The sequence below is a fragment of the Hemiscyllium ocellatum genome, chromosome 12 (assembly GCF_020745735.1).
Source record: "Hemiscyllium ocellatum isolate sHemOce1 chromosome 12, sHemOce1.pat.X.cur, whole genome shotgun sequence".
NCBI classification, from domain to species: domain Eukaryota; kingdom Metazoa; phylum Chordata; class Chondrichthyes; order Orectolobiformes; family Hemiscylliidae; genus Hemiscyllium; species Hemiscyllium ocellatum.
In genome coordinates, this window is record NC_083412.1 from 25152771 (window position 1) to 25168518 (window position 15748).

The 15748-nt window shown below is 39.9% G+C and overlaps 1 protein-coding gene across 7 annotated transcripts in view; it reads right to left on the reverse strand.

The window, feature by feature from the left end:
- LOC132820986 (rho GTPase-activating protein 6) overlaps positions 1-15748 on the reverse strand; it is a 535965-nt gene that overhangs the window by 49953 nt on the left and 470264 nt on the right. For all 7 annotated transcript variants that reach the window (XM_060833423.1, XM_060833429.1, XM_060833424.1 and 4 more), the window contains exons 5-6: positions 12226-12421; positions 8046-8101 (exon numbers count right to left, since the gene is read on the reverse strand). In XM_060833423.1, coding sequence (XP_060689406.1) covers positions 8046-8101; positions 12226-12421 — 252 coding nt within the window. The remainder of the gene's footprint in view (positions 1-8045; positions 8102-12225; positions 12422-15748) is intronic.

A 15748-nucleotide genomic window follows, 5' to 3' on the forward strand; every position in this document is an offset into this window, starting at 1 on the left:
AGCTCAATCAGTTGAAGTACTTCCAAAGTGGAATAGTTAGAAGTCTTATGTAAAGAACGGGTTAGACAACTTTAGGGCATGGGAAGTTGATCATGAAACTGGCCCTCATTACAGCTGCTTTACATTTTTACAATTGACAGAATGAGACTCAATTATGACCCAAACCTCTGTGGAAACTCAAGGAAGGTTACATGCTGTACATCGGACATTTGATTTAACAGGGCGCTGTATTAAAATGTCAACTTTTAGGAGAATTCTGATATAAATAAAATTCTTAATTTCCACTTAAAGCCCAAGGCAGGAGCTGTACAGCATTCAGAAACCACAAAGATAAGAGGCTGAATGTTATGGAACAAATACTGCGGTGTCAGTAACAGTGGTGAGTTTATTGCTCCATTTACTCAGGCTCTTCAACCTTTGGAATGCGATGCACATTGATCTGTGTGAGTCTACAGAATGCAGCAGGCTACATGCTATTCTCAAACCTTAAATGGCAAGTATACAACCAGCTCCAATTTGGACCAAGTATTCACTAATTACTTATTAATTACACTTTAAAATTTTACAGCTGTACTTCCAGGCATGAGGGACCTCCTCACAACTTGAAAACACTCGAAGGCCCATGCCATACTCAAAGTTAAAACAATTTTTCCAGATGAAACTTTAAAACTCTTGACAAGTCTTCTAAAGTTACATCTTTAACTTTAAAAAAAAATCATGCATGCTACATTTTAATTTCTGAAGTATTTTTCACTGCAATGGGAGGTTTTACACATTGAGCTTATAAAAGTTAGCTATAGTCCCAGATGACCATGAGAACGCTTTCTCATTAGAGAGAGATGACTGATGGTGCACACTTAATTGCCTGTCATTTTTTTGCCCAAGTGCTGCTTAGACCCTAATGCAGTCCACACTGAGAGGAAATCCAATTCTTGCTATAAATTTCTGCATAGATTTAACCAGGTCCATGATAAGTGACATTACTGACTGCAACATCTGAGCCCACAAGTTTATGGTAGGATAATTTCCTTCAACTGTTGCACATCACCTACTTTATCTCAAAAACCCATAATAATGGAAGCTACATGCTGTACATCCTATTTTAGACAGAGATTTATAATGAATTAATTGTTTTGTACCAAGAAGAGTTCTCTGACTGAATCCAAATGAAGTGTTATTGAGGAGTCTTCAAAGTACTTCTGCACTTAGTTGAGTGCATTATCTAATAGCTTATCACAGGTTGGTGCAGTCTGGAAAGAGAAACTAACACCACCAATATTCTGGTCATCATGGCATACAAAAGAAAAGATATAAGAGGGAGCAACCAAGATAATTAACAGAAACAAATCCTTAATCATATCAAGATAAGTCATTTGATTATACTGAACAGTTCCTTGGCCATTTCCCTCAAGATTGTCCTGCCATTTCAGATGATTGTGGTTGATCTACCCCAAGCCTCAACTCCTCTTTCATGACACTCATTGTAGTTCTCAACTTCTCAATTTCAAAGATCTATCTACCTCTTTAAATACCATTAGTGATCTAACCTCTACAACTCTCTTGGCATTCCAAGCATTCACTACCCTCTGAAAAAAGAAATTTATTCACATCTCAGTTTTAATTGTGTGTCTTCTTACCCTGAAGCTTTGTATCCTTCTTCAAGATTTCCCCACTAATGGAAACATCTTCTCAACATATACTCTCTTAAGCCTTTTTAGAATCCTGTACATTGCAAGAAAATCACACCTCATTTCTCGAAACTTTAATGAATAAAAATCTAACCGTTTTAGTGGTTCTTCAGAAGTCAACCCCATTCAAATTCGATTAGATTATCTATAGTGAGGAAACAGGCCATTTGACCCAACAAGTCCACACCGACCCTCTAAACAGAAACCCACCCAGCCCCAGTCCTGACTAATGCACCTAACACTACGGGAAATTTAGCATGGCCAATTCACCTGATCTGCACATCTGTGGACTGTGGGAGGAAACCCACGCAGACACTGGGAGAATGTGCAAACACCGGGACAGCCGCATGAGGCTGGAATCTAACTTGGGTCCTTGGCACTGTGAGGCAGCAGTGTTAACCACTGAGCCACCATGCCACCCCAAATGTCATTCTGGGAATCAACCTAGTGAGTCTCTTTTCAATTGCCTTCAATGGCGCTTTATCCTTTCTTATACATGGGAAATAAAATTGTACGTAGCACCCTAACCGTAGCCTGACCGACACCCTGTAACAAGGCTTCCTTATTTCCAACCCCAAGCAGTGAAAGCCAAAATTCCATGTGCCTCATGAACTACTTGCTGTACTTGCATGTAAACATTTTGTGTTTCAAGCACAAAAACACTTAGATCTCTCTGTGCTGTAATTTTTGGAGTGTCTCACCATTTATACAAGAATAATTTAAATAAAACCCTTCAATTCTTTCTGCCAAAAGTGCATGACATCAGACGAACATCAAGTTCCATCTGCCAAGTTGTTGCCCATTCACTCAAACTATCTACATCTTTTGTAGATTCCTACGATCTCACAACAACATCCCCTTTTGACCTCTGTACATTTGGATAACACTCTGCTTTTCTCCAAGTCATTAATATAGATTACAAATAATTGAGGGCCTAAGAGTAATCCATTAGTTAGAGCCATTAAAAAAAAAGACGTGGAGCAGATATGGGCCATTTTGCCTATCAAGTCTGCTATGCCATTTGATGAAATCATGGCTTAACTGAGAATCCTCAACTTTACTGTTGTGCACCCCATATACCAACCCCCCCCCCCCACCCCCGAAACCTCCGTTAACAATCTGCCTATCACAACTTCAAACATACTTAATGATCCAGCCTCAACATAACTCTGCAGTAAATAATTCCACAAACTCACTCCCTCAGAAGAAATTCTTCCTAATCTCCACTCTAGCCGGGTGATCTCTTACTCTGAGACTATGCCTTCTGGTCCTAGATTCACAGTCAGGTCCCCTAAAAGAATCTTGAATGTTTCAATGAGATCACCATTTTAGATTTAGTAATGTGTAATCAGATAGAATTGCAGTCAGTTCCACTATAATGCGTGTTGCTTCAATACGAATTGGCTTCAATGCAATTGAAGAATTTAGACCATTATTTGTAGAATCCGAACTTTCCGTCCCTGTATTGGCTATAAAGTGATTCCAGCCCCATTAGTTTAAATGGTGCAGCTACTGCGCAATTTTCTTAAACCTTAAGGATGCACGAGAACGCAACAGATGCATTACATCAGAACCGACTATATTAAGAGATCTCGCACTTAAGGATCCTCCGGGGTGGTCACAACCCACCATGGCAGAACTTCAAACTCAGTTTGAGGGAGAGCAATTTGAGTTTCAAACTACTGCCCTTAAGTCCTCAACCTAAATACGGGCAAATACAGAAGTGTGACGAAACGGTTGTCTATGGTGAGCTGCAAAAATAACCTAAGGGTAAAGTCTATAAATGAACTCAGCAAAATGTTATTCCAACCAGAAGGATGAACTACCCATAGTAAACAAATGCAGTTGAAAAGAGTAATCAGTCAGAAACTAAGGCAACAAAACAGTATAAACTAATGGTAAGCAAACAGATTGGGAATTGTTTAAGAACCAGGAACGGATGACAAAAAAACCTAATCATGTGGCAGAAAATTTTTTATGAAAGTAGATTGCCAAGAAATATGAAAAGAAACAGGATCTTCTTCAGGGGATATAAAATGAGAGTGGCGAAATTAAGTGTGGGACCCTCAGAGGATGTAACCATGAATTAGTAACAGAGAATAGGGAACTGGCAAATAATTTAAATCCATATTTTCCAATGGCTTTCACAATAGAGGATACAGTAAAACAACCCAAAGCTAATAGCTAAGCAAGGTGCCAATGGAAGAGAAGGTCTTATAACAGTCTCTATCACGAGGCACATTGATATCAAAGAAGGCTACAATCTTTGACATGTAAAAGGAAGACTAACAATTTATTTGTTAAAGTATCGCATAAGGCAATGAGATAAATGGGACTGTGAACCAGGGTAGCTTTAAGAGAGTTCTTGCTGCAAGTGACAGTGCATGCTGCCATTATTATTCCATGAGAGCAGTGGCTTGAGATATGGAGAACATATAAGGTTTTATGTAACCATGGAAGGTAAACATGAAAGATGGAACTTCAGCTGGAATCCATATAGAAAAAGTTGGAGCCAGAAATGGTTGGCTGAGTCAAGAAAGGTGGCTGCTAAAGCAAGTTTAAAGTGGATACCGGATCAACATGAAACAGAAAGTACCAAAGGTGAAGAAGATAGAGCTTTTAAAAAAACCCAATTGAAGACAAAAATATAACTTATTACAAGGAGGGCATCCCTGGAAGCAAATGGCAGTGAAATAAACATGAATATTTATTAAATAAAAACAGAAAATTCTGCTTGGTTGGACAGGGTTTGTGAGCAATTCTTGACAGAAGAGAAAAACAGCATTTTAAAGCAAAGACGAAAAATGACAATGAATTAGGATGCATTTGATGTCTAAGGGCATGCTATGAAAAGGGATCAAAATGACGGAGGAAAATTTCTAATTGAAAATGGAAAGAAAAAAGTGAAAGATAATGAAAAATTTAAAAATTATATAGGCAATCCAAGCGATGGAGCTGTGCCATCAGATCAGCCAATGATATGAAAACCGATGCAAGACAGGCTGCAAAGGTGCTACTAAAAAAACAAAAAAACCTATTTATTTAATTTGAAGAGTGAGAGAGATGCTGTTACAAACATAAGTTGCATCACTATTCAAATTGCTACCAGCGTAGCTGCTGAACTGAGTCAATTGATAATAAGGGAGCAAATTGCAGGAACTCTGGCACAAACTTTCCAGATCCACTGAACATTGCAATTTTCTAAAAGGAAGGCAGCAAAACTGATCCAAGAAATAGAGACCAGTGAGTTTGACGTGTACTGTGCGTAAAGTTATGGAGAAACTTTGTTAAAGATACATTTGTAGAGTACTTGCATGGAAATAAAAATGCCTTAGAAAGGTCAGTCCATATGGTTTCACGATGAGCTGTCTCATCAATCTAAATAGCCATTTTTCAGGCACAGAATGCACAGTGGATGTGGTGCACTTGGATTTGATTAAGAACTTTGACATTGTTTTAAGTATACCCTTTCCAGAACAAAGAAATAAAGAATCTGAAATACAATAATTTATGATGGATTTATAACTTGTTAACCAAGGAAAGCCAAAAAGAGTGCTGGTGACAGATGGTTATGGACTTCTCTCATTTTAATGTCTTCATAAATCATATGGAGTTAGAACTTTCAAATGCGATACCTAAATTTGCAGAAAATACACAACTAATGAAAGTGGCAAACACCGAAGTTGGAAAAATAAGTAAACCACATGCGGATACTGAGTAATTGGAGAGGCAGGTTCCAGATGAAATTTGATGTGAAAAAATACAAAATACTTCACAGGAGAAGCATAAATCCAGAAATGGGTAATTGACATCAAATATTCAGGGAAAATGACAGAGATCTGAAGTTTCAAATTATATTAAAGTGAAGTCATTTACCACAATGCTCAGTGACTGAGAGGAAAGCAAATCAAACATTGGGATGTATTTAAAGAATGATATTAAGTAAAATTATTAACTCAACATTTTCTGGAGTGCAAAAGATGGCAGTTTCTGAAATCATACAGAAGAAAGAGGCCAAAATGACTAAGGGGGTGGAGGGTTTTGATTAGAAGAAGCTTATATGTAAATTGGACATATTCTCATCGGAAAAAGGATGGAGAATAGTAGGATTCTGAAGGAACTGGTTACGTAGATTACAACAACTTGTTTCATTTTGGCCAGAACTGAAAAATGAAAGATATGGCTTGTACTTGGATGGGTAAACACAAAGTTAATTTCTGGAAAATTTATTTCAGTAAATGAGTGGTAATTCTGTGGAACAGATTCTCGAGGGAGACATGGAAATGAGTTAGTGTTAATTACAATTTCACTTTAATTTGCACTGGAACATTTTGGTATAAAGTACAGAATTAATTTTCTACATGAAATATAGCAGGCTTGGGAGGAACAGATGACTTTGGAGATAATTTCTGTAACTCTCTAACCAAAAGGATTGTGGATGCTCAATTAGTGAACAAATTCAAAACTGGGAGTTTGGCAGATTTTTATGAGTGCTAAGGGACATGGGGATAGGAAAGAAATATGGAATTGATGTTGAAGTTCAATTGTGACCTTATCGAATGATGGAGAGGTTCAAGAAACCATACAGTCTAATTCTGCTTCTATGCCTAATAGCTCCCTAAGTCTCATGGGGAATTGCCCTACCCTCACATCTGGTTGTAGATTAATTACCATCATTAGCCATCACACAATATTTTTGGATCACACAATTACCAACATGGAAGGAAATGAACTAGATAGACAGGATCTACTCAGCAGGCCAGGCAGCTTCTGTGGGAGAGCAAGTAGTGTTAACGTTTTGAGTCTGGTCACTCTTCTGGTAGGTAGGAAACAAGATATACGGGTGGGCGAGGGTGAGGGCATGTGTATGTGTGCGTGTGTCTGTGTGGGGCTGGAGGTAATGTTGGAGAACGAGCTAGAGGATAGGCAGAGATGGAGCCCAGGCAGAGAGAACAAATAACACTTCGGGAGAAAGAAAAGCACACATACTACAGAGCCACCATTTAACTGGATGTATGCGTGTATTCTACCGCTCAACTCAAGTGGTTCCACTGTGTCTGCATTGCCAAGTAGAAGTGAAATGTTCTCAAGTAGAGATGAATCTAAATTATTGATTTCACTTGAAGATTTTATTTTCCTAGCTACCATCAGTTCTGTAGATGGGTCACTGGACTCAAAACATTGACTCTGCTTGCTCTTCACTGATGCCGCCAGACCTGCTGAGTTTCTCCAGCAATTTTTGCTTTTTTGATTAGGATTTCCAGCATCTGCAGATTTGTTTTTGTTTTATTATAGACAGAAATCTATTTTGTCTTGCAATTTCTTTATCAGCACATTAAGTTATGCTTTAAAATGTAGAATGATGATAGAATTGTCACCTATCAGGGAATGAACGAAAATCACACAAAAACATCTTGATATATAAAACGGTCGTGTAAAAAATGAGGTCTGCAGATGCTGGAGATCAGAGCTGAAAATGTGTTGCTGGTTAAAGCACAGCAGGTCAGGCAGCATCCAAGGAATAGGAAATTCAACTTTTCGGGCATAAGCCCTTCATCAGGAATATAAAACGGTCGTAACATTTATAAATTCATCAAGAAAGATACATTGCAAGTCAAGTCACAGAAAACATTCATCAGTCTCCATGCATAAATTCCCTTTGACACTTCCAATTATATGTGAAGGAGAAACAATCTTGTACAAACACCAACAGTTAAATTATAACAATTTACCATTATTAAACTGGAAATTCATTGCAACAAATATATTATAACATCAATTCTGACATACTGGACATTTGTTTGATTAATCACATTTGAAGGGTCTTGCAATGTTTCATCATATTGCAATATAAATGTCACTTGACATTGTGGTGGCAAGAAACTGAGAAAAACGTAAGTAATAACTTACTGCGCCACAATTAAAATTTCTAAAACTTCACTTCCACCCTCCGACCACCCACCTCCAAATGAAATCAACAATTTAGAACTCTGCTACTCAATGGAACACTTAACTTCCATATGGCAGTGCAGACACTGTGCATCAAACTAAATCACTGGAGTTGAACAGTAGTGCACACAAATATCTAGTTACAGGACTCCTCTGCAGCATGTGTGCTTACATTACAGACTTGCTATTGCAAAATAAATTAATGGATATTTATCTAGTTAAAGGAATAGAAATAAATCACATCAGCCTATGGAATATATTAAATGACAAAATCCTGATGAGGAATTTCAGAAATGTAAACTGTGTTTTTGCAGGCAGGGCAAGATCTTCATATGAATACATGGAAATATCCTGATGTACATCTATAATGTCCTTTATGACGGTTAAAAAGGAAACGATGCTCCTTACCTGCCTTACTCTTTTCTTTGAGCTTCCAACTCTGAATATTCCTACCGTCTGAAGGCCTGCAGAATCATAAATAATTATAAAAATCTGTTATTATCTTGAGCAAATTTTACAGAAATTAAAAGTATGTGCAGACAACAAAACGGTGCTCATCACATCCATAACAGAACAGAAAAATCTCAATGGAATTTGAAACAGAACAATATATCTTCATAATACTGGTTTGGAAGAACTTTTAGACTTTCTTTTTAAAATTTTAAACCTTGGAAAGCTGCAAAATTCAAATAATTGTAAAGATTCTTCTTTCATGTGACTTCAAGATGTGAAGTAAGATAGTATTTATTGCCAAACATCAATTGTTGGAAAATGATGATGATGGGCCTTTCACTATAACTCTACATTTTTTTGGGGGAGTGGGGGTGCAGAGGTAGGGGGAAGGTAATGGTGCTCCTATGTTATGTTGGGAATTTCAGAATATTGACCCCAAAGCGAGGAGACTAGAAGTCCTATAAATCAGGATGATGTGAGACTTGAAGATGAACTTCCAAATTCTGCTGTTCTCACAAGAATGCCACATTGGCCTTTCATATTGATGTGGGTGATAGGAAAACATGAGGCATTTTAGTGTAATCTCATTGATTTGCTGCAGCGAATTCTGCAGGGAGCAGGTACTGCAATGGCAATCTGAGTGTGTGTCACGATTTGGTGGCTTTTGTATAGTGTGATGCTTCCCAAACTTATTTCCATAGTCAAGCCATTTTGGTGATTGAAAATTGTTCTAACCTGAGACCTTTGAGGAAAAGGGCATTGGGCGCCTGACAGAAGGGGAGTGGGAGACCGGTTTTGTGCAGGTTGGGGGGTTAGTCGGGTAGAAGATGGGAGACGAGTTGAGAAATCAGGGAGTTGGAGAGAGAAATGTTGTTAAACTACAGGATTTTAGAAGCACCTACATCTCAGGAAGGGTTTAAATGAGGCAGAGAAATGGCAGATGGAATTTAATCCAGACAAACACAAGGTGATGCATTGGGGCAAGTCTAACACTTCCCCTCTGCATATAACAAATGGCAAAATCCTTAGAAGGATTAACATACAGAGGGACCTAAGTGTACAGGTCCTTAAGTTCCCTAAGACAGGGCAACACAGATGAATAAAGTGGTCAAGAAGGTGCATTGCATGTTTGCCTTCATCAGGGCATAGAATATAAAAATTGTCAAGTCATGTTGCAATTGTACAGAAGTTTAGTTTGGCCACATTTGGAATACTACATGTAGTTCTGGTCACCACACCACCAGCAGGATGTGGATGCTTTGGAGAAGATACAGAAAAGGTTTACCAGATACTATCTAGGTTGGAGGCTATTAGCTATGAGAGGTTGAATGTCAGAGGCAAAGGTATGACCTGCTAGAAATTTACAAACTTATGAGGGGCACAGATAGAAATGTCTTTTATCCTAAGTTTAAGGTTAAAAACAAAAGGGGGCAAGAGTTTAAAGCAAATGTGAAAGGCAAGTTTTTTTTAAACAGAAAGGGTGGCAAGCATTTGAACGAGCTATCACAGGAGGTGGCAGAAGCAGATATAACAGCAACATTTAAAAGGCATCTTGACAGATACATGAATAGGTAGGAAACAGAGGGATGTGGACCATGTGGAGGCAAAACGTTTTCGGTTTAGCAATGTGTCACGTGTTGGCATAGGCTTTCTGGGCCGAAGGGCCTGTTGCTGTGTTGTACTGTTCCTTAGGTAGCAATCAGGCTTCAGGACCTGCTGGTTAGACCATGCTCACCATTTAAAAACTTTGATGACTTAAACAGTTGTTGGCCCTCAGCTGGGACTCCATTGTAGTGACTGCTACCTTGGAGGTCACAGGCTCCAAACATTTAGCTGGTGAATCCACTGGGGTCAAGACCCACAGTTTGAGAAGCTTTGGTAATATGACTTTTACGGCAATCAAATTTGTTGCCCTCTCTTTAATGGTGCCTGGTTTCTTGAGCATCATTGTCACTGTGTCCATCCAGGTAAATGGAGACAATTCATTGACTTGAACCCTATCAATGCTGGAGAGACTGAGGAATCAGATGGTGAGCCATTTGCCAAGAGCATCCAACATTTGCTCTGTTCTCGTTACTGTGGCTCTAACATGGATAATATTCAGTTACAATCTGTAATTGCTGCTTCTCCACACCACCCAGAGAATTTGATCCCTGGGGAATCAGTGAAAGTATAATTGACAGTTAGTTGAATATGTTGGATTTTCCCCGTTGAATTTTCCCTGTTGAAGATAGTCTTTATTTTGCACTTCAGTAGCTGAGAACCCAAGAATGGTTATATGCCTCCTTTTATAAACGATAAGCAGAGGCTGCTGGGCAGATAAACCTATCTTGCTTTTTATCAACGAGGTGAAAACAATGACTGCAGATGCTGGAAACCAGATTCAGGATCAGTGTTGCTGGAAGAGCACAGCAGTTCAGGCAGCATCCAAAGTGCAGTGAAATCGATGTTTCGGGCAAAAGCCCTTCATCAGGAATAAAGGCAGTGAACCTGAAGCGTGGAGAGATAAGCTACAGGAGGGTGGGGTGGGGAGAAAGTAGCATAGGGTACAATGCGTGAGTGGGGGGAGGGGATGAAGGTGATAGGTCAGGGAGGAGAGGGTGGAGTGGATAGGTGGAAAAGGAGATAGGCAGGTAAGACAAATCCGGACAAGTCATGGGGACAGTGCTGAGCTGGAAGTTTGGAACTAGGGTGAGGTGGGGGAAGGGGAAATCAGGAAATATGGAGGTCCTGGGTCTCTTTCACCGCCGCTCCCTCACCACCAGACGCCTGGAGGAAGAACGCCTCATCTTCCGCCTCGGAACACTTCAACCCTAGGGCATCAATGTGGACTTCAACAGTTTCCTCATTTCCCCTTCCCCCACCTCACCCTGGCCTCTTTGAACCATAGAACATTACAGCGCAGTACAGGCCCTTCGGACCTCGATGTTGTGCTGACCTGTCATACCAATCTGAAGCCCATCTAACCTACACTATTCCATGTACGTCCATATGCTTATCCAATGACGACTTAAATGTACTTAAAGTTGGCAAATCTACTACCATTGCAGGCAAAGCATTCCATAGCCTTACTACTCTCTGAGTAAAGAAACTACCTCTGACATCTGTCCTATATCTATCATCCCTCAATTTAAAGTTATGCCCCCTTGTGCTCGCCGTCACCATACTTGGAAAAAGGATCTCCCTGTCCATCCTATCTAACCCTCTGATTATCTTATATGTCTCTACTAAGTCACCTCTGAACCTTCTTCTCTCCAACGAAAACAGCCTCAAGTCCCTCAGCTTTCCTCATAAGACCTCACCTCCATACCAGCAACGTCCTAGTAAATCTTCTCTGCACCCTTTCCAAAGCTTCCACATCCTTTTTATAATGTGGTGACCAGAACCGTACACAATACTCCAAGTGTGGCCGCATCAGAGTTTTGTACAGCTGTAGCATAACCTCAGGGTTCTGGAACTCAATCCCTCTATTAATAAAAGCTAAAACACTGTATGCCTTCTTAACAACCCTGTCAACCTGGGTGGCAACTTTCAACGATCTGTCTACCTGGACACCGAGATCTCTCCGCTCATCCACACTACCAAGAATCTTACCATTAGTCCAATACTTTGCATTCCATTTACTCTGACCAAAGTGAATCACCTCACACTTGTCTGCATTAAACCCCATTTGCCACCTCTCATCCCAGCTCTGCAGCTTATCTATGTCTCTTTCTGTAACCTACAACATTCTTTGTCACTATCCACAACTCCACCGACCTTAGTGTTGTCTGCGAATTTACTAACCCACCTTTCTATGCCCTCATTCAGGTCATATAATAAAATGACGAACAACAGTGGACCCAACACCAACCCTTGCGGTACACCACTAGTAACTGGACTCCAGAATGAACATTTCCCATCAACCATCACCCTCTGTCTTCTTTCACCAGTGCCACTTAGATCGGTTATCCATGCACACTCGAAGGTAATGGTCCAGAATTATTCATTTCTTCTTGAGGCTTCCCAATGACTATTAATAAAAAGGAATGCTAAATCCTCAATATGTGACGCATTAAGATTACCTCAGATTAAACAAAAATCTACATATTGTATCGCTGAGAATGTTAGGAATGGTTATGAGAGCAATACTTACCATACTTTTCTAGATGCTGGCAGCAGCTATCCACTAATCTAGGCACCTGGCGATAAATAGGATTGAGGCTTAACTTTTTGTCTCTTTGCTTTTCTTTCTTGTTTGGCACTTCTGTTGGGAGCGAGAGTTGCAAAGCTTCTAATAATCTAGACTGATCATCATCCAGGTCAGTGATAGAATCCACAGACATTCCACCCTGCGAAGAAAACAGACAAGGACAAAGTCAAGGAACAAAAATGATAATAGAAGGAGAAAGTGCAATATTTGAGACCCAAGGCATTTTATCAATTTAGCCAAGCCTATGGATTGACCAAACTTGGTTAACAAAGCACATGTCCATGTAGTAATTAGTTGATGGGCATCCCCTATCTTAAATGGGGAGGATCAAGCCTTGCCTGTGAGTTATATATTGGAGATCAAACCATACGATATCATCTTAGGTGGCATTTGCTCAGGGAAATCCATCCTTTTGGATCTATATGCTATGCAGCGGCTACTTACCATGCACTAAACTACTTTCTAAGCTGAAATGGTGTTGAGCAGGAAATGCATGCTCAACTTGGGTACACTGTCCTCCACATTGATAAAGGCCAGAAAGGCACTTTGTGGCCAAGGGGCCTAATATCTGCATGAGGCTCTTCCATTACAAGACTGGTTTACCCTGAAGGAGTCAGCATCTCTGGCTCACCATTCAGAGATAATGGTTTGGCGAGTCAAGTCGCCATAATTTTACCAGACCATAGCGCAGCTCTCTCACTGGAGAGACGATGAGTGGTAATTTAACTGGAGGGCCACCATACCTCAGACAAGGGCAGAGGTTGAGAGGAGAGTCCTTCATGGTAACAATAGAATTGAACCCATCCTGTTATTACCACACTGCTTTGCAAACCAACCATCTAGCCAACTGAGTTATACCAACCCCGATAATGACTTGTGCACACTACTTGACACCCCTCTTATTCACACCAACCCCATCCCCCTCCCTACCAAAAAGACAGGCCTGAATTTCTAGCTTATTTTTATACCCTTTCTGGATTGCTCATCTAGGATATTACAGAAATTCTACCTGAACTTTGCACAAATCTAATTTGACTATATTTGACTGGCAGAAAATACCTATTTTTTTTCCTGAGCAGCTGAAAATGTTGACTTTTGTGATGACTATAAAATCTACCCCGCCCCCCCAAATTCAACATAGATTTCATCAATTTTAAAAAAAACAATGGAAATCCAAGCAACATACCTCTTACGCTAAATGACACACAGGAGAAACTTTTCAAGCTGTGCTTGTGAAAACTTAAACGTGTTGCTTGAAATGTTGGAAACAACCCCATATTAGCACCAGCACTCTCCAGAGGTTTGATACTTTGCTAAATAGGTTAAAGAGCTAAACTAAATTCAACTGAAAGTACTAAAGTACAATAATGTGCCCCTCCTATCAGTCAGAAGCTATCCCAACAAATCAATTTATGGGCTAAACTGGTGATTATCTTATATTCAGATTTCTGGTGGAAGGACTTTCTTCTGCATAAATTAAGGTCTACAGTCTTTACATTACAACTGTAACTACACTCAGAGTACTGCATTAGTTGTCAAGTGCATTAAAGTATCCTGATATCTTGAAAGATTCTCTCTCTCCTACCATTACATGGAAGGAGAGCACCAATAAGTATTTCAGATCAATTTTAATTCATCTGCAAGTTTCTGTGTCATTTAAGTGTGAAATGTTTCCTTAAAAATATTTTATAATTCCAGGTCTGCATTTTGTTCTAATCTGGTAGCAAAATTCCCAAAATAGTTCTTTCCTCCATTTCAGCTTTTGATGAAAGTCACAATTTGGTATTGAAGAATTGTCCAAAATAATTGGTGGACTTCAGCAATTGTGACCTGGGCCCTTATAATTTCTATTGTGATGCACGGTCACACAAACTGTCCCATCTAGCCAGTTGCGTAAGCTAAGCATTGACAATATAAGTTAGAAGGATTGTCTGGGAACCTCAATTATTAGTATTCCCTTTAGTTCTGTGCTGGATTATCAATGAGAATTCTTGCAGACAAGGGCAGAGTAATAGCCATTACTTTCCTCCATTGATTGTCACAGTAGTACTCACATCAGCAAGGTAAGTTTTGCTGGAACAGCTGATTAACCAGCTTCAGATGGTCCAACAAATCTATGAGTCAGGTAAATAAATGCTCTTAATATAAAGATAAAAACACTGACTTGCTGATCCTCAAATTTTATTGGAAAGTATTTGGTAATGCTTTCGGCATATGGTGCAGTGGTGCACTGGTTATGCTACTGGACTAGTCACAGAATTCTTACAGAGTGGAAGCAGGCCATTTGGCCCATCGAGTCCACACTGACCCTCCAAAGGGCATCTCACCCAGACCCACCTGCCAACCCATCCCTATAACCCTGCTTGCCCATGGCTAATCTGCTCGACCAGCACATCCCTGCACACTATGGGCAATTTAGCATGGCCGATCCAACTAACCTGCACATCTTTGGACTGTGGGAGGAAACCAGAGCATTCAGACAAAATCCACACAGATGGGGGGGAAATGCACAAACACAGATGCCTGAGAATGGAACTGAACCTCTGTCCTTGGTGCTGTGAGACAGCAGTGCTAACTACTACATCACCGGGCTACCCAGTGACTTAGAATTCTGGACGAGTAGAGAACACAAGATCAAATCCTATCATGGCCTTTTGAAAGTGAGAATTTAGTTTTAAAATACCTATAACTAAAGATTTGGCATCAACATAACTGACTATTATGGATTGTTGTAAAAGCACAATAAGTTCACTGATATCTTTGATGGAATGAACTTTTCCATTCTTATTCAGTCTGGCGTACATAATGATCCAGGAGCATACCAATATAGAGTCCTACAGCTCGGAGACAGGCCCTTCAGTCTAAACTAGCCCATACAGACTAGAATGTCCATCCACGTTAACTTCATTTCCCTGCACTTGGCTCATATCCTTCTAACCTTCCTATCCATATATTTGTCCAAATGCCTTTTAAATGCTGTTAATGCACCCGCCTCAACCACTTCCACTGGCAGCTCATTCCATATGCATACCACCCTGTATAAAAATGTTGCCCCTCAGGTTCTCTTTTATTCTTTCCCCTATAACCTTAAACTGATGTCCTTTGTTCCTCAATTCCCCACCTCTGTAAAAAAAGACTGAGTGCATCACCATATCCATCCTTCTCATGATCTTATACAGCTTCGTAAGGTTCACCCCTCAGTTTCCTACACACTAAAGAAAAAAAGTCCTAGCTTGTCAAACCTCTCCCTATAACTCAGACTGTTGAGCCCTGGCAACATTACTGTAAATTTCTTCTGCACTCTTTCCAGTTTAATAACATCTTTCCGATAGCAAGGTGACCAAAACTGAACACAAGGATTCACTCCCATTTGCTCTCTGAAGTGTCGTAACAAGCCAGGTGTTTAGTATACATTTGCTACAAATCATAGGGACACAAACAGGCATCCAATATCATATCTTCAGGA